General features: G+C 37.9%; 2 protein-coding genes across 3 annotated transcripts in view; both read left to right on the top strand.

The window, feature by feature from the left end:
• wdr90 (WD repeat domain 90) overlaps nt 1–3,780 on the top strand; it is a 30,642-nt gene extending 26,862 nt beyond the window's left edge. Inside the window, exons 39-43 of the mRNA XM_023341555.1 lie at nt 123–253; nt 1,057–1,200; nt 1,697–1,813; nt 1,903–1,987; nt 3,506–3,780. Coding sequence (XP_023197323.1) covers nt 123–253; nt 1,057–1,200; nt 1,697–1,813; nt 1,903–1,987; nt 3,506–3,663 — 635 coding nt within the window. The 3' untranslated portion in view covers nt 3,664–3,780. The remainder of the gene's footprint in view (nt 1–122; nt 254–1,056; nt 1,201–1,696; nt 1,814–1,902; nt 1,988–3,505) is intronic.
• A 1,226-nt stretch (nt 3,781–5,006) lies between these two features.
• On the top strand, nt 5,007–19,500 carry rhot2 (ras homolog family member T2). Of its 2 annotated transcripts, none has more exons than XM_023340380.1 (19): nt 5,007–5,174; nt 6,412–6,470; nt 7,265–7,346; nt 7,439–7,482; nt 8,213–8,266; nt 8,345–8,397; nt 9,577–9,685; nt 9,766–9,867; nt 9,936–10,034; nt 12,814–12,922; nt 12,994–13,114; nt 13,808–13,892; nt 13,968–14,113; nt 14,984–15,084; nt 15,677–15,807; nt 15,897–15,977; nt 16,052–16,174; nt 17,290–17,489; nt 18,501–19,500. In XM_023340380.1, the coding sequence occupies exons 1-19, from the start codon at nt 5,138–5,140 to the stop codon at nt 18,616–18,618; spliced, it is 1,854 nt and encodes a 617-aa protein (XP_023196148.1). In that variant the 5' UTR covers nt 5,007–5,137; the 3' UTR covers nt 18,619–19,500. The 2 variants fall into 2 exon arrangements, with proteins under 2 accessions (XP_023196148.1, XP_023196147.1); XM_023340379.1 differs by having other exon boundaries at nt 17,287–17,489.

Genomic DNA, 19,500 nt, shown 5'->3' with positions numbered 1-19,500 from the left:
TCCAAACCGTGGCCCAGGGGCCTTCTGAAGCCCTGGAAACTGATTCATTTTTGGTCGTATTTGGTCGTTCTTGCTTGCGGGAACGAACGGATTCCTTTGTGACGGTTCTGTCTCTCCTTCAGGTCATGTGATCCTCTCAGCAGGAAGTAAGGGTCTGGTCGCCGTCAGCAGCCCGATCAGTGGAGCAACGATTCGAGTCATCAGGGATCACAAAGGGGCAGCGATCAACTCGATCCAGAGCGTCAGCGAACAGGTGTGAACTGAAACCAGACTGACTCCATTATGAAGGGATTAAAACACCAGGAGTGTCATAAACTGACCTTTATTTTAATATTTGTTTCAGTTATTCTCACGTTTAATCGGGTAACCAGATGAAAAAAGTTTATTTTATTTCTTAAATAAAATGCAATAAATCCAAAGTATACCAAAGTTAAATCCAACACCAACAGTTCATAAAGCGTTTTGTTTCAGTCAATATCAATAATCACTGCGTATTTTGTTGTTTTTAAATATGTGAAAAACTACCAAACTGATTCGTAATATTTCCTGTTTAATTCGGTTTTCTCTCCTCCTCATTGTTTCCTTTAGTCAGTTACGGTGGCGAAACTTTAAACTTCTGCTGTGTAACTGACCCAAAAAGTCGTTGCTAGGTAACCAAAGTTGGGGGGGGAACTTGAAACTGCTGCTTACCCAGCACGTTGTTGCTAGGCAACCGAAGAGTGAGAGAGTGAGTTGAAGCAAATAACCTGCAATATTATATTGGATGTTAAATATGTTAAATATTCTGATAAATATTAAATATATCAGATGTATTATCTATTAGTATAGGTTGCGTGTCGATCACAATATATATTATTGATCTATTGCCGAGCCCTCTATCTAATAATCAAACTGTATGTAAATATCTGGCATCTTTTTAGACATTTTAAAGTTAAAATTGGTTTAACAAGCAGAGTTAAACTTTAAAAACAGTTTATTTGATCCTGTTTTTAGTTTTTATTATGAAGTTTTGGACTTTAGCTAAAATCTTGTGGCTCTTTTTCTCTCCGTCCTCAGTGTAAGCGGTTTGGACTGGAAGGAAATGAGATGTTTCTGGTTGCCGGCGCCGACAGACGGGTCAGCGTTTGGGCCGCCAACTGGTCCAAGGAGAAGTGTGACCTGCTGGACTGGCTGTCGTTTCCCGCTCCGCCCAGCTCAGAAGTTCGGCTCCTGGTTTTATTTTTACTTTATCTTTCACTGATTTCCAAGGAAACACAAAATAACTGATTTTATTCATATTTTCACATTATTGATGCGCCTTTATTGAACAAGCAGTGATAAAAAATGGTGAAACCAACATTCCCAGCAATTCGGACAGTTTAATTGTGTTCAATCATCTTTAATTGAAATTTATCATAACAATAAATAAAAATTTATAACCATAAATGATCAATGATACTATAAATACCCGCCACTAACCTCTGGCTACTATCTGACAAACTGTTTCTTGGAAAGGATTATTACTCCTTAGATCTTCCCATGTTTTTAAAAGTAAATGTATGTAGAAATTTTAAATCAGTGTTTGGTTTTAATTCTTAGTATTCATCTGTTTGGACTGAACGTCAGTGGTGACAGGAGGCAGTTTCACATGTTTAGGATTGATTCTTATTTTAATTCTGTAGTATAAATAATCCCAATCTGTCACTCAACGTGTCAGGAGGAGAGTTTGCCGCCCAGCCTGGCTGCTTTCTACCCAGCAGACCCCAGCCTGCTGCTCTACACCGGCTACGGCCTGAAGAAAGAGCTGTCCTTCTACAGCCTGACTAAAAAACAAGTATCACACTCCACTTCCTGTCTCCTGTTGTTTTCCTCTGTCCAGATTGGGAGGAATAACCGTTAAACCTTTTGTTTTCTTCACCTCAGATCATTAAGAAGATTTCCCTGACCCACTGGGCCACGTGCATTAGCCTGTCTCCCAGGGGTCACCTGCTAGCTGTGGGGTGCAAAGGTGAGGACTGGTAACAAAGATGGCGACTCAAGTTTGGGACTACAGTGAACCTTCGTTTTTCGCGAGGTTACGTTCCAAAAAGAACCCGCAATAGGCGAAATCCGCGAAGTAGGAACCTTTATTTTTCTACTATTATTATACAATGAAATATTCCATAATACATTGAAGCCAAATAACAAAACCTTTTTACAGGCCCAAACATTTGTTTAACAAATAAAAAGTACTGTATAAACATTTTTTATTTTTTTTACAAATAACTACTGTACTGTAAAATAATAATTTTAATATGAACTGAAGGCGGATTCCCTGCCCGAATTGCGGAGATCAGCGCCGCCCCACCGCGACCCGAGTTATTGGATTAGAACGGGAGAAAATAAAAAATTATTATGAAAAAAAACAAAACAAAGTACAGTAGGACAAATAGTGACTATCATGTATTTCACTGCTCTCTGACTGAGCCGCTGCATCCTGACTCCGCTCTGTAGCATTTTTTCTTCTAAAGCCCGCGGTGCAGGTGGGTTTCTTAGAGAGAAGAACATAGTTATCGGTAGCTGCTGTCGCTCTTTGTTCTTCTGGGCAAAAAGATTCTTATAAACCGACATGCCACCATTGATTATGTTAAATCTGGAAAGTTGTTTTACGTATGTGTACATATTAAACCGCAACGTTGTTGACACACAGGTAGAGAAGAAGCGGAGAGACTGTTTAGCCAATCAGAATGCAGAACACAATGTACGATGCAAATCCACGAAGCAGCGATATAGCGAGGGTTCACTGTATTACTGTCAAAATAACTGTAGACTAGCTGCAGCGTGGCGTCACGCCTCTCCCAGCTGGAGGGCAAAAAGCTGCTGGCTAACGATGACTAGCATTGGTTTTAGCTGTTAAATTGTCAATATAAAATGTATGCAGAATACATGAAAGAAAAAAGGATGCAGTGCTTTGATACTAATTGTCAACACTATGAGAACTAAATAGCAAGGTCAGGAAAATGTTTTAATTAAGAAAAGAATAGCGAGGGAGAGGGAAGAAGGTCAGTTATGCTAGCTTGACTATGACAGCTCTGACATGTAGATGTGCTGTGGAATTCTGTGTTTCGGTTCAGTTTAATAATTTTTAAAAAGGCGACCTAAACACCAACTCTGACCGATCATCAGGAGATCAGGTGTTTAAATGAGCTGATCAATCACCGCTGTGTTCACATGATCACTTATTAGTAACAGTAAAATAAACATCAAGCCTGAAAACATGAAACTGTAATGGAATGGTTGTCCTGTTCTTTGTGTGGGAAACGTTTTGGTGTTTTTTGATGTTGAATCCTGAAACATAAAGTGGCGTCAGTTGTCATGGCAACGAGTGTGTGTAGCGAAAAGCCGATACAGAGAGCAAGGAAAAAAGAAACCGATTTATCGTTTCATCCCTAGTGCCAGAAATATCATGACTGATTTTTTCTAGGGCTTCTACAAAAAGCCTTTCAATGTGAACCAGATCCTCATGTGGTGCCTGTCCTCCCATCAGAGCGAGTCCTGAAGCTGATCAAGTCGACCAGCGGACGGTTCCAGGACTTCCTGCTGCACAGCGACGCTCTGCAGACGTGCCGCTTCTCTCCGTCCGGGTCGCTTCTCTTTTCTGTCGCGTACGACGAGGTTCTGCTCTGGGAAGTGCCGGGTCTCTGACCGAACCTCTGTTTCTGTAGATTTATTTATCCATTTATTGTTCCATAGACATTTTATGAATCTAAGTTAGATTTTTACGTGTACGGTTTTAAAAATAAAACCTTTTTATGGGAGAGATTCTGCTGTGTGGCTTCTCTGTTTCAGTGTTCGGATCTTTGGCTTAGAATCGTGGTTTTTGTGGAATTCAGCGCAATTCATGACATTAAAGCAAATATTCTTGGAAACAAACTGAGTGAATGTTCCTGCTGAAGCACAATCATCCGTTAAATGCTTTAGAAACTGACAGCTAGCTGTTATTATGAGCCCCACCTGACTGCTGTAACTGCAGCATATCAGCCATTTTTACAGACGCAGCCTTGCAAAAATATTCAGATTTTTTTACATTTTATCCCGTTACAACCATCGACCTAAAGGTATTTAAATGGGCCTTTATGTGGGAAACCACAAGAATAGTGAAAATTCACATTTTTAGACAAATAACTGCTGGAAACTGGGGTTTTAACTTTGACACTCAAAAATAAAATTACTAAAAATTGGAGAGAAAAAAACTACGGCTGCAACTAACAATTATTTTTAGTTATCAAATAATCAATTATATCAAAGATTAATCAGATAAACAAATTGCAGCATTCTGCTGGTTTTTTATTATACCTTTAGAAGCACATTGAAAGGTACAAATGAACAATTAAATCCTTCTTTAGATATGAAAATAAACAATTTGTCTGCATAAAATGCAATAATGATGTTCCTTTAGTGAATAGCCTGAAAGTTTACTTTGAAAATACTAAATAAAGCTGTTACGCTAATTAATATATTTTAATTTGAACTTGGGTGCCTATTTATGCTCTTTTGTTGATGTTTTTATAGATTTGCTGTTAATTATTCATTAAAATCACATTATTTCAGAAGTTTTTTATAGAACAAATTATTTAGAAGTGTTTCTTGTGTTTAAAAACTTTTTTATTTTGTTATTCATTTGTATTGTTTTCTTTAAAAACAAACAGAATTTGCACGTTAAATATATATATATATAATCTGATGGCATTGTAAAATTAAAGTCACATTATGATTAGGCAGTTCGTACTCTGCTTGAGTATTTTTGTTTTTACCAATACGTTTTTAGTCTTACTTGAATAATTTCTTAGTTGGCTACTTTTTGCTTTATTTGCCAGTATTACTATAGTTTTAGTTAACTTTTTGGGTAGCCTACCACCTCAAACAGGTTAGAAATCATGTTACACATTTTCCCCCTGTGCGCCATATTGGATTGTGGTAACCACTTTGTCCAGCAGGGGTCGTAGTTCTGCTCACTCCGCTTCGTGAACCGGAACAGTAAACGGGTTTCACCTTGGCTGAATATCGGTGTGAAAAGGCGCACGTTTGGGGTTATCTTGAAATTTTGACGTTCAAATGAAAGATAAATGTCTGCGTAGCAGCTCGGCCCGCCTAGCTCTTCTTCCCAGAGTGAGGAAACATGAAGCAAGACGTCAGGATACTTTTACTGGGGGAACGTAAGTATCCAACTGACAGCTGACAACAAGCTACACGGCTAGCAAATATTAGCCGTAGCAGCTAACTAACTTTGGTTATTCCGGAAGCTGCATCACTTAGTATTTCTGAAACGCTTCCACATTTAACGATAAAATTATGCTTTGGCAAATTTGCTGTGTTTAAAGTATTAATTTCCTAAATGGCAGCTTTATGAGTTTTAGCTTCAAAGTTTAAACTGATAGTTAAGCTAACTGTGTGCAAACCTTCAGCTATAATGACTGAAATCCACAGATTTGTAATAAATCAAATCTTATACACAAATTAGTTTACTTTAAGATTCAAACATTTTCTAATTAATCCTACTCATTTGCACTTTTCTTCTGGTTTGTTTATACTATTTTTAATAACTGTACAGTGTAACTTTTCCTATGTTGTAAATTTGCTGTTTTTATATTTTTACCTCAGTTTGAACATGCATTGTCTCACTTTATTCTATGTTGACCTGTGATTTAATTTGTGAAAAATAATCTAATTAGACTAACAAGTTTAAGGTTATTTTCTAATTCTGGTTTTTCAAAGAAGAAAATGTGAAATGAGTAAAATAGGGGCAAAAGAAACATATTTCCAAATCAACTTTTTTCATAACGAGTAGTTAAAGCAATACATTTACTTAAAGTATAAATGTTAGAACAGGGTAAAATACCTCCAGTGACGATAAATATATAATGTGTTTACAGTACATTTCCTTGACCTCCAAATGGTGCAGAAGTCTGGGCAGAATAACAAAGCTGGTGTATTAACAGGAGGTCTCACTTCAATGTAAACTGCTGGTTTACATATTTTGCCGCATTTTGGGATAAAATGTGTTTTCTTCATTCAGAAATATGTAATTATAGTTTTAATAGAATTTATTAAAATAAATAGCTGGTTACTACATCAGATCACTTCTTAACTGTACTGTTATTTGGGACTCACAGTTCTGCATGCTTTTATATATTGTGATGATCTATTGACTCAAAACATTTTTTTTTTTTTTTTAGAAAAAACAAACTTGCAGAAAAGTCCATTTAAAACAAACTCTTAGGCTACATATTCTAGTTTTTGCATCAACAGAGTTGAAATTATGCAAAAATACATTTCAAAAGAATATCCACCAGTGTCTGCCATGTTTATTCCATATTATATTTCAATCCATATTTCTACAATAATGTGAAGAGTATTTAGATTTTTTAATGCAATGCCTCACTGTTTCTGCAGCCAAGGTGGGGAAGACGTCCCTCATCATGTCTCTGGTGGGAGAAGAGTTTCCAGAGCGGGTAAGTGTCACTACTGCTAGGGTTTCACTTAAAAATGCGTATTTCTGACAAAAAGCACCTAATGGACTTACTATTACGCCCAGTGAACTCCAGTTCATCTTTAAAATGCATTTCTGGGGATTTTTAATAACTTATTTATTAATAAGGCATAAAAAACAGAGAAATTGTAGCTCAATTGTTGTTTTTAAATATAAATACACAAATAACTTCAGTTTATTTTGTAAGCATTTTTACTCTTTTCATGCTTGAAAAATAGCAAAAATATATCAACATTCAGTGGTTTTTGCCTCGACTTTCTTCCGTATTGATTTGAGTTGAACGTCTCTTTGGTTGAATGTTAATGGAATAAATGTGTGAAAAATGTTTGTATTTCCAGTTTTTATTCCCAGTTCTATTTTCTAAATGTTTCGTTTTTTTGTTTAATCAGTTTAATCTTAATTAATCAGTTTCCTATAAGGCTGAAATGTTTAATTGATTAATAGTCATTAATTATTAATCATGTTAGTTGTTGACAATTAATTGGACAGAAGTAGTTTCAAGTTTCCAATCTTTGCCTCAAAACTGCTAAAAAACAAAATGGAGGGAAAACTGGATCAAACAGGAAAATCACAACAACAGTCTGACTGTATTTCAGATATTTTAAACAAAAAACCAATCAATAATTATCGATATTGACTGATATGAAACGCTTATATCGTGATACGTTTTTCAGCCATGTTGTCCAGCTTTGCAATGGACTGAGAACTCTGGCATAACATTATGACCTGAAACATTTGTCTGCTTTTATTTTGAAGGTTCCACCCAGAGCCGAGGAGATCACCATCCCGGCCGACGTGACTCCTGAGAAAGTTCCCACTCACATCGTGGATTACTCCGGTACCGAACCAGCAGTGTTAGCTGCTGTTAAAATCAAATTATCTTCTGAATGTCAATATTTTAAGTTTTGTTTGGTTTTCTGTTTCCATCAGAAAAGGAACAAAGTGATGAAGTTCTCAGAGATGAAATCGTCAAGGTAAATCCACTGCGATTTATTGATAGATATTAGAAAAACTCATACAGCATGTTTCAGTGGTCCAATAGGAGAAACACAAAGGTTTACAAAATGAAGTGCAGCAGCAGAAAATGTGTTTTTATGCGCTAGAATACAGACAGGAAGTGACTTAATTACCCAATCATTAGATGTGTTTTTATTTTTAAAAGAAACAAACTGTGTTGACATTCCGCAATTTTGCAGTTGTGGTGCTTTCATTAAATAAGAAACATAAGTAAAAATCGTACTTATTAAAGTTTGTGTATTTAAAAAAAGTAATCCTATAACCACTTCCTGTCGTCTTCTCTGTCGTCTCCACCAGTAGTAACATCCATCCGGCTGTTAAATTGATAAATTTGAGTTCAGAGTTAAAGTTTTTCATTTGGGCCATCAAAACTTTCCTCTGTCAGGGAGTTGAAATAAAAAAAAAAATGTTTTCTTTATTATTAACTTCAAGCTACTTTAGTTTTTAGGGTTTATTTAACAAGATAAAACTGAAAACAGAGACTTTAATTGTCGATTCAAACTTTTTTTCTGGTGTTAAAGTGACGTTGGTGTGAAAACACGTCAGTAGCAGAAAAATAACCAAAAAACACCAACAAAGGTTATATTTACCATGTGTTGCATCATGTCGGGTCTCTTCCTGCTTGGTGGACATTTTTAACATCTTAAACCTCATAAGCCGCCATCTTGTTTTGCCCAACCTTCACAGGCCAACGTAGTTTGTGTGGTGTATGATGTCACCAACGAGGACACGATAGAGAAGGTAACCACTGGATATTCAGGTTATATCAGCTAGCATCACTTCATACTGTTTATACTTTAATGGTTTCTTGTTTTCCAGATTAAAACCAGGTGGATTCCTCTCGTCAACGGAGATGCAGAGAAAGGAAACAAGTATGTGTCACAATGGGAATTCATTGAACTTGGACTGTTGTTAGGAAAAGGGGCGGAGCTAGAGGGGAACACCAGGTGGTCGACGGGTCGCTACAGCTAGCGTTGAAACATTAGCTATCGAACAGAGTGAAGACGAAGACGGACAGTTTTACAGGATATGCGATCTTTGTAGTTAGAAATGTGTCAGGAATGGACTTCCTGTTTAGACTCTTCTGCTGCTGCAGGATGATTTTAGAGAGACGGAGGCAATTTTTTAATCTGATTAATTGTCAGATTTATTGATAGAATTCAAATTCAGATTTAAAAAGAGTTTATTGATTCTAAAGGAAATTAAATGTTGTAACTCATTAAGATTCTTCACAGAGGTATTGTAGACAGTGATGGCAGGAAGGATCTCCTGTAGCAGTCTGTATTACAGCGAATCTGAAGAAGCCTCTGACTCAAGACGCTCCCAAGAGACTGATGAAGAATAAAATACAATAACATTTTATTAAAATAATTGTTAGTTCCAGTTTAATAGCATTTGGTGCTGTTTACCATGTTCCCCCCCCTCTAGGCCCCCTTGTATGAAAGTCTAGCTCCGGCCCTGGTTAGGAAAATATCCTTAATTGTTGCGATGATTTGAGTTACATGTAGAGCAGTGGTCCCCAAACTACGGCCCGCGGGCCAGATGCGGCCCGCCTCCACATTTGGTCCGGCCCCCTGAACAATACCAGAGTATTTTCATATATGTGCATTTTTATTTGATAAGTTGGACTTTTGCAATAAAATGTTCCTTAGTAATGAACTTTATTTATTATTAACTATTAGTTAGTAACTATTTTATATATGCATTTAATTGACCCTAACCCTTTTTTTATGTGGAGAACCCAGTGTTATTTGGTTATTATTTATTTCATAAATAGTGTTATTTCCTGACTTTTGTTCTCTAAAGAATACAGAAAAGGTTATTTGATTGTGCATTCTGAAAAACAATACATTTTTATGTTTAGCACTCTTACAATCGTCACACTTTTTCTGTTACAAACTGACCCCGGCCCCCCACCAGAGAAGGGACAAGTTATGTGGCCCTCACAGGAGAAAGTTTGGGGACCCCTGATGTAGAGCATCATATGAGTGTTTTAGCCATGGACTGGATCGACTCTGTTTCTGTATTAATAACATGATCGTGTCTGTCAGGGTTCCCATCATCCTGGTCGGGAACAAGTCCGACCTGCGCAGTGGGAGCTCCATGGAAACCATTCTTCCCATTATGAACCAGTTCTCTGAGATCGAGACGTGCGTTGAGGTGAAGGTGCTCACGTCCTGCTCCGATATTCTGCTTTAACTTTCACTTTCTGACGCCGAGTGTTTCCGTTTGCCTCCCAGTGTTCTGCGAAGAGCCTGAAGAACATTTCTGAGCTGTTCTACTACGCCCAGAAGGCCGTTCTCCACCCCACCGCTCCGCTTTACGACCCTGAGGACAAACAGGTCTTTTTCTGCTGTGTAAAATAAATGTTTCATATTGCAGAAGCTTTAACGGTCTGTTTCTCCTGCAGCTGAAGCCAGCTTGTGTTCGAGCTCTGAGCAGAATATTCTACATTTCTGACCAGGACAACGATCGCATCCTGAGCGACGCTGAGCTCAACAGCTTCCAGGTTCAGAATCACTTTCAACGTCTGTTCAGCTTCTGCCTCAAGTCAGCTAACTTAGTAATAAATTCATCATTAAATGGAGGAAACAGACTAAAAAAAGAGATTTTCTAAATAAACAACAAAAAAACATATAGACCTGTAAACTGTACTGTATATATATATATATATATATACTGTATATAGTACAGTTTACAGGTCTATATGTTTTTCACCATATATATATATATATATATATATATATACTGTATATAGTACAGTTTACAGGTCTATATGTTTTTCACCATATATATATATATATATATATATATATATATATATATATATACTGTATATTAGGCCTGTCGCGATAAACGATAAATCAATTAATCATACGATAAATTAAAACTATCGACGTCATTTCAATTATCGGCATTATCGTCTCTTCCGACCTTTTTCTCTTTCTGTTAATGACACCAAATGAAAAAAGGCTCAACTCCGGTGCTCTCCACTGACCCTCCTTCCTCATTTCCTCAGTGTAAAGCCCAGCGCAGAGACCCGATCTTAGAGCTGTCAGCCGATTGTCGGCCCATTTTCAAAACCTGACAGACCACACATTAGCCGACAGAAATCCTGGGTATAACGGTTCGATCGGGTTCGTTCCTGCTGTGTGGTGTCCAACAATGGGCACAAAATAATGGCTACAAGTTCAGTTAACTAATTTTAAAACCAGGCATTAATCAATGCTTTACTACAATCTACCTGCAATGCATGTGGCTAGTGTCAGAGTAAAGTCCTGACTGAATGAAAATCATTAGAACCTGTTTACGTCACGTTAACGAAGAACAGCTGAAAAGTTACCGGGTTTATCAACTGCGGTAGTAATTTCGCTCCAACTCCTCCTCTTGTCATTTCTGTATTCTTTGCATGTTGAATAAACATTAATGTTGTTTCCACATATCATCTCCTGGACTTCGGGTTGCGCTGTGTCAGCTGTTTGGGATTCCCCTCCGTAATTTCCCCTCAGAAAACACGGAGGAGAATCCGTGCTTTCTGATTGGCTGCCTGTCACATTCAACAGGCTGCGTTAAAGATCCCAGTCTGGGAAAAACCCCTGATTTAGATCGGAGCAGCAATGATGATCTACCATAACACACCACACAATCTTAGGAAGACCAACGATCTAAGATTGTTGTAAGGGGAAAAATAGCAGCAAAAAATCATGTAGTGTGAATTATTGCATCAGGTAGTCGATGTGCCCATCTTCTCTATTTAAATCTAATTATTACTGAAGGGCAACATAATATACAGACTTTATAATCTGTTGAATGCAGTATTTATTCCCACTTTGGCTTTATGTTGTTTAGTTTTTATTCAAGTACATTTTTTGTTAATGAGACTGAGAATCCATTTTGTTTTTGTTTTTGGTTGTTTTGTTTATTTTGTTTATCAGTTCCAGTGTTAAATATTCTTTTGAAAATAAAGTGTATCTATCTTTGGCAGGAAATCGCCTGCATTATTACATCATTTCCATTAAATCAGTGTAAAAAGGTCTTCAAACATTATTATCGTTTATCGCAATCATTTTTGAGGCAATAAATCGCTCAGCAAAATTTGCTTTCGTGACAGGCCTAACATATTTACATACACATTCACACTCACTCACTCTTTATTCAAGATGAAAACAACTTTGCCTGTAAATATGTTTTACCCAAAACTGCAACATGGCTGAAAACTATGTTTCATATTGGTCAAAATCAAAAATAATTATTGATTAGTTTTATGTTTTCAATATCTAAAATACTTGCAAACTTGTGGCGTTGCCTTTCCTGTTTTATCCAGTTTTTATTTCACAACGTTTTTTATTTTCTTGCAGTTATGAAGCAAAACCTTAAACTGCTGCTGCGCCAGTTACCCAGCAGGTCGTTGCTAGGCAACCCAGGGATTTCCAAACGTTTTGTGCCGAGGGCCAAAATCCCTCAGTTGAAAGTATTCAGGAGCCAAAATTTTCTTTTTTTCCTCTAATTAAAGACTCAAAATGTGATTTATTTTATTATTACATGCACGACAATAAATAAGACATGTAATGTTTTATGTTTGCCTTAATGTTGAAAAATATTAAACTTTTTGGGCTAATTATTTTCTCTCTTTTTAAAAAAAAAAGTTTATAAATGTTCTAATTTATTCCAAAAGACAAAAAATAAGAATTTTCCTCTACAGTCTCTGCTGTAATCAGCCAAATATAATGGACGGGTGTTTTTCAGTAAAAAATCTCTGGATGTTTGTGGCACAACTTATGAAATTAAAAGGCTTCCTAAGAAAGAAAATTGTTGTTGTACTTCACATTTTCCGTTCAGGAAAATATAAACTTGTGACGGAAAATCTAATCCTAAAACAATTACAAAAAGTCTCGGAGGGCCAAATTTGTGACGTTATTGAATTACAAATTAATCAAAGGGCCACATTAGGCCCCCGAGCCGCACTTTGGACACCCCACAGGTAACGGAAGTTTTGGGAGAACTTGAAACTGTTTGCTACCCAGCCGGTTGTTGCTAGGCAACCAAATAGTGAGTGAGTGAGTTAGCTTAGCTAGCCGTGAGAGGTTGAACAGCTGATGTCTCTCCTCTGCCTACATCTCCCAGAATGCCGAGCAGTTCTGGATTATAGTTCAGTGAATATTCTGTCTGATGTATTATCTGTTAACATTGATCATGTGTCTGACACAGAGTTATTAATTTATTGTCCAGCTGTTGTTTAAATCAAAGTTTTCATGCTAACTTGTTAACATTTCAAATTTTCCGTTTAGAAATCGTGTTTTGGGAATCCTCTGGCTCCTCAGGCTCTGGAGGATGTGAAGACTGTGGTGTGGAAAAACACCAGCGACGGGGTTCAAGACAAGGGCCTGACCCTGAACGGTAGGAAACATCACATCCAGGTTTTTATTTATCTGGTGGCTTCATTTACAGTCACGGTTTCTGTTTTTCAGGTTTTCTGTTTCTAAACACTTTATTCATCCAAAGAGGCCGGCATGAAACCACCTGGACGATCCTCAGGAAGTTTGGTTATGACGACAACCTGGAGCTGACTGACAATTACCTGTACCCCGAGTTAGTGCATTTAATACATTTATTATTATTCTTTTTCTAAAGATTTTATGGCTCGATAGACAGAAAAGGGGCAGAAAAGATCAAATCAGAACTAATATTACGTTGAATTTATTTTACTCTACATACAAGCAGTTTAGAAAAGTATTTAAGATGCACTGGCTTCTGGTTAGACAGCCTCACATTTCCTCCAGTTTTTCTCAGAAACTGGATAAGTTTACAGTGAGACTGATGTGAGCGCATATATCCATATAAGCAAATGAAAATGTGTTTGTTTAAATTTCACACAATATGCATTCTGGTACTTTGATTAAATTTTTCTCTGCTTGCTGTTTTTTCAGTAACTTTCTTTCGTAGTTTTCATTTCTATTTTGCCAAATTACGTCAATCTGAAATGATATTCAGTATTTAATCTTATTCAAATATTAGCTGTTTGTTTTTGGGTTTTATTGTTACGTTTTACCACAGCTGGCCCTTTAAGGACATCCACAGTACAGATTTGGCCCAAAATAAAAATGAGTTTGACTTTCCTGATCTGTAATAGCTCTTTAACGCCACCAGATGTTTTAGATATCTAGAAAAATATGAGTATTATCAGAATTTCTGTTGTATAAATTGATAAACTTTGATTATTTGTGTTTGGAAAAGTAAAATAAGTTGCTCTTCTCATTCATCGGCTGTTTTATGTGTTTTCAGACTCAGAGTTCCTGTGGGCTGCAGCACAGAGATCAACCAGTTGGGCCACCAGTTCCTCCAACAGCTGTTTGATAAATACGACGAGGCGAGTCCCAGTCACAGGAAGGTCAGCCGGTAAAAATCGTCTGATTTTGCTGAGTCCGGCTGTTTTTCTGCTCAGGATCGGGACGCCGCCTTGTCGCCGGCGGAGCTGAAGAACCTGTTCTGCGTTTGTCCCTACATGCCGTGGGGCGCCGACGTCCTCCTGGCCGTGCCGACCACGGATCAGGGCTACATCACCAACCGGGGCTACCACTGTCAGTGGATGTAGGTGACCGAAACGCTCAGAGTAAAGCCGAGTTCACACAGCAGGACAATCTGCCCTCATTTCCTGATTCCAGATTATCTCAGAGCAGATTATCGGGCCGAATCTTTACGATATCCGATAATCCTGCTGCGCTAAGTGTCCAAAAATTATACTCAAGTAGGAGTAAAACTACTTCGACATGTTTTTACTCAGGTACAACAAAAACGTAACTATCTTATAAATTATTATCAGATGAACCAATATAAAAAAGAAATTTTGGTATTTTAAGAACCAAAATGACAATAATTCATATTAGTAACACAAAATAACTATTTCAAATCAAAGAAAAATTTTTCCAAATGACTTTCTTTCTTATAAAAACTTGTGAAACTTTACCTGAAACTGCAGGTGTGTCTGAGTCATGTTTGTTTTTCATTCAGTGGGGAGAAAATCCAGAAATTTTACTCAAGTAAGAGTAGAAAGTACAGCATAGTAAAAATACTCCTAAAAGTACATTGTTTGAAAAAAGTTACTCATGTAAATGTAACTGAGTAAATGTAACTAGTTACTCCCCAGCTCTGGTGAAGACTCATCGGGTCGGATCCTTCATTAAACGCCGTTTCTTTTTGGTTCGTCTTTTAGCGCCGAGTTAAAGTCCACAAACTGTCTCTGTTGCCTCTAATCGTCGGCCATGTTTGTTTGCTCTGAATTGGCGTTTGGTTTGATGAGGTTTTACCTGATTTTCTGTCTGGGATCTGAATGTCAGTCGGCGAAATCTGTTCGATTTAACCTGTTACACCGAAGGTTGTTGATGGTTTTGAAATCCTCCGTGTGAACGAGCGTTAGCTGCTCTTTTTCTCTCTGGCTGAATCTTTGGCTCGCGGTTTCAGGCTCTCTGCGTACCTGGACGTCCATCGCTGCCTGGAGCACCTCGGTTACCTGGGATACCCGATCCTGACCGAGCAGGAGTCGCAGACCGCAGCCGTCACAGGTGAGGGACGCACCTGCTGGGCAGCAACTGGTTACATTTACTCTGTTACATTTACTTAAGTAACGTTTTTGAGAAAATGTGCTTTAATGATTATTTTCACTCTACCTTTTACTTTTACTTGAGTTATTTTATTATAACGTATTTCTACTCTTGAGTAAAATTTCTGGATTTTCTACCCACTGAATGAAAAACAAACATGTTTTAAATATTAAATGATTGATAATTACTCAGCACTTTTTACCAAATACTTTTTTACTCTTAACTGAGTCATTTCTTGGCTACTTTTTCACTGATGTGTTTTCAAGGCTTGGAAAGAGGTTGATATTCAAACATCACAGTTTGATAAAGTTCAATGTAATGTTTGATTAAAAGCCTAAATTTGGAAAGAATTATTTACATATAATCGTGAGTTGAAACTGTCTTTTTTTTAGTTGATTTGTTTTTATCTCCAAAGTTTGAATTTTTAAAGAAGGAAAAAAATGTTTCTAATCTATGCCGCCTTAATTTTTAAATATGTTTAGGCCTTAATGTTGAGGTTTAAAACCAATTTTACATATTTTGCCGTTTATTTGTTTCATTTTTTTGGATGCAGTGACTCGGGAGAAGGATGTGGATTTGAGAAAGCGTCAGACTCAGAGGTCAGCGTTTCTCTGCAAGGTGATCGGACCGCGCGGCACCGGGAAGACCGCCTTCCTCCAGGCGTTCGTGGGCCGCAGCGTTCTGGTTCGTCGCCGTCTGAAAAAATAAATGGTGGAAAATGAAAACCCCTTTCATGCTGTAAACCGTTTCATTTCCTGGTTTTTATTTATCAGACTAAAGGAAACGCCAGCAGTGCCTTCTCACCCTATGTCATAAATACAGTTCAGATCGGCAACCAGGAGAAATACCTGATTGTAAGTATCAGACCTGCTGCCCTTTGACCTCTGACCCCAGCCTGACCAGCCTCTCTCCTGTCCTTCCTGTGCAGCTGAACGAGGTGGATGTGGAAACGGAGTTCCTCAAGGCGTCGGACGCCGCCTGCGACGTTGCTTGTCTCATGTACGACGCCAGCGATCCCCATTCCTTCGACTACTGCGCCAGCATCTACAAGGTCAGTGTTCAGGTCAAGGTCAAGGTCGCAGCGGTGAAAGGTCGATGTCCAGGAGTTTCTCCCTGGTTTCTGGGTTCAGCTCAGAAAGATCAACCAAACTAAAGTTATGCTTTAATGAGTTTATTTGTTTCACTTAGCGCATTAGCATTAGGGTGTCAACCTTACAGCTGTTAGGTATTGCCATTAGCTTTATCCGCTTTAGCGTTATCAGACTTAGCACAATCCCCGTTTTCATTAGCAGCTTTAGCATTACCCCCATTAGCATTTTTAGCATTATCAGGGTTAGCTTTATTGGAGTTAGCGTTATCGGCGTCAGCATTATTGGTGTTAGCAAGAAATGCGTTTCTTGCTAACACCAATTGCAAGATTGCCGTTAGCGTAATCGGACTTAGCGTTATTGGGATTAGCGTTAGCCGTATCAGCAGGCGTTGGTAGATTTTTACACGTCAGTCTGATCAGTAAAGCCGAGTCGATTTTAACAACCGATGTTGGTTTCTATTTTGTTGCCTTTTCACTTCTTTCCTCAGTAACTTTTCTTCTTTCCTTCGTTGAAGTTTTCATTGTCAACTCCAGTATTTCCTCATTTCAAATTAAAAATAAAGATCTGTGGAAAGTTGCTTCTGGAATAATCTGAAAGTTTAACATGGAAAATCTAGAACAGGGGTCTCAAACTCCAGTCCTGGAGGGCCGCAGTCCTGCAACTTTTAGATGTGCCTCTGCTGCACCACCTGAACAGAATAATTAGGTCATTAAGGCTCTGGAGAACTGATCTATACAGGAGGAGGTCATTAAGCCATTTCATTCCAGTGCTTTGTACCTGTGGCACATCTAAAACCTGCAGGACTGCGGCCCTCGAGGCCTGGAGTTTGAGACCCCTGATCTAGAAGCTCTGACTTTAATTCAAATATCAATTTAAAAATGTTAATTTTATTGTGATTGAGACTCAGCAGCAGTTCCAGCAGAAATGCTGCATTAAATAAAAATCATCTTTATGTTTGATATTTTCCTGCTGCAGTCAGACGATAGAAACTGAATTTATTTTGCTCCTCGGAGGAGCAGCCAGTCAAAATGGCGGCTGCTGACTGAAGTTTCTCTGTGTCCTCCATGTTTAGCAGCATTACATGGACGGCAGCGTTCCGTGCGTTCTGGTCGCCTCCAAAGCGGACCTTCCTGAAGCCAAGCAGTTCCACGGCATGACGCCGGCCGAGTTCTGCTACAAGCACCGCCTGCCGCCGCCGCTGCCGTTCTGCGGCCTGACGCTCGACGCCGCCGGCAGGAGCATCTACAGCAGGCTGGCCTGGGCCGCCATGCACCCGTACGTAGCAGAACCAACACCAGAACCAACACGAGAGCCGTCATGAAATAATTTTGCTTTGGGGTCAATAATGTATTTTTGAATGTGGATTTGAAATATTCAAGACAACAGGGCTGAGTGATAAATAGATTTGATTAATCAAACTTTTTATTTTTTTTAATTCTTGTAAAATCTTTATTTTTCCCATGATGCATTCCTTGGGTTTCCATAGTTCAGAGTGATGTCAGGGCAGCCATCTTGTTTTACAGCTTTTATTTATTTGGACTTGAATTCAGGTCAACAGCATGATGTTTAGAGGCAGGCTACAGTTTTTTATTTTAATCATGAGAGTAAACTTATAAAGCTAACAGGATGAAGTTGTAGCGATTCGAGAAAGGATTTTGTAAATGAGAAAAAAAAGAAAATCACAATAATTCAGGATAAATGTCATAGAAATATGAGAATAAATTTTGTAAAAATACGACTGAAGTGATAATAATACAAGAAAACATTTAATTATACGAGAATAAAGTAATATTTAGAGAATGAAGTCGTACTACAGGAAGTCACAATAATATAATGATGTTGTAGTAATACAAGAAAAAATATGTAAATTAAGTAATGCAACATTAAGTCGAAATAAAATAAGAATAAAGTTGTTATAACATGAGGAGAAAATGTCATAATAATAAAAAATTAGAATGAAGGATGTTGAGCATCTTGTGAAGTTATACTTTGATATCTTTTTACAAATAAGGAAACACTTTATGTTTTAACACATCAGAATCAAATTGTTCTGATAACATTATGACTTTGTTCTCATAGTTAAACATACATTTTTGTAGCCTGGGCATAACATCCACTTTTTAAATAATTTCTGTCATTTTTTTATTTTTTTTAGTAAAAAAAAAAGGAAAAAAAGTATTTAAATCAGACCTGGTATGAAAAACATTCTGGTATTTCTCATCCGTCTCGGCTCTAGCGGAAACCGCTTGTTGCTTTGTTTTTCACGGATGTTTTTTTGTTTTCCAGCCACCTGAACGGGTCGGACCTGAGCAGCGCCTCCTTCTGGCTGCGGGTGGCTCTGGGCTCGGCTGTGGTCGCCGTTCTGGGTTTCGCCGTCTACAGAGCCTTGGCTCGGCTAAAATGACCCGCCGATTATCTCCATCCGTCACGACCAAACCCAGAGGCCGAACTGTTTTCCATCTGTCCTGCTCTCTGTCTGACCTCTGACCTCTGCTGGAGGTTATTCCCCCTGCTGCTGCTGCCTTACGCTTCACCAGGCTACGTTGGAGCTAGCCTGAAAAGCAGCTTCTCTTCCTGAACACCAAGGTGCTTTCATCAGGAAGATGTCCCACCTCCTGCTGCCCCATCAGGAGTTACAGATTATCTTCTGCATGCAAGCAGCGCGTGCAAATGAACATGATGCCAAATTATTCCGAATCAGAGCTGGACGTTCAGGCCAGCTGCTACAAAACGTCATGAAATCCTGATATGATTGCCAAGTAACTGGTGGAACCTGGTTTTACCATAAACAGGAAGATTTAGCTTCACAAATCATTCACCGTGGTTTAAATTCTCTGATGGTGAGGTTGCTTCTGTTGCATGAAGACATTTGCTTTTATTGAGGAAATGGACTGTTTTGATTTTAACAGTGTTTGCAGCAAAGTGTTGGGGAGGTAGATAGAAAAAAATTAGTAAATTTCAGCCAAAGAAATCTGAATTTTTCTAGAAAATTTCTGCACAAGTCCCTCTTGAAAATGAGATATGGATCTAAGTGGGATTTTACCTAGTCAAAGGTAAAATCTCTCAGTTTGAAAAGTTTAAAAAGTAAACAAAATTTCAAGAAAAAATCTGAAATTTTATAATTAATCTCAGAAATATTCTAGAAAAACAATTTTTTTAGCTTCAAAAGTCAACATTTTTCAACTTTTGGAGTTTTCTAGCAAATATGTGAGTTTTCAAACTCAGAAAAAACTCATATTTTTAGAAAATAATCTCTAAACAAAAATGAAAATTTTGGATTTTGAAA

Source organism: Xiphophorus maculatus, chromosome 10 (assembly GCF_002775205.1).
Source record: "Xiphophorus maculatus strain JP 163 A chromosome 10, X_maculatus-5.0-male, whole genome shotgun sequence".
In the NCBI taxonomy this organism is placed as follows: domain Eukaryota; kingdom Metazoa; phylum Chordata; class Actinopteri; order Cyprinodontiformes; family Poeciliidae; genus Xiphophorus; species Xiphophorus maculatus.
This window is presented reverse-complemented; position numbering and strand designations above follow the sequence as displayed.

Excerpts from the sequence above, each read along its gene's own strand:
- rhot2 (XM_023340379.1), top strand. The coding sequence starts at position 5,138 with ATGAAGCAAGACGTCAGGATACTTTTACTGGGGGAAC. Across the intron at positions 5,175-6,411 it reads GATACTTTTACTGGGGGAAC|CCAAGGTGGGGAAGACGTCC; the intron begins GTAAGTATCCAA and ends CTGTTTCTGCAG. Across the intron at positions 10,035-12,813 it reads CTGAGCTCAACAGCTTCCAG|AAATCGTGTTTTGGGAATCC; the intron begins GTTCAGAATCAC and ends TTTTCCGTTTAG.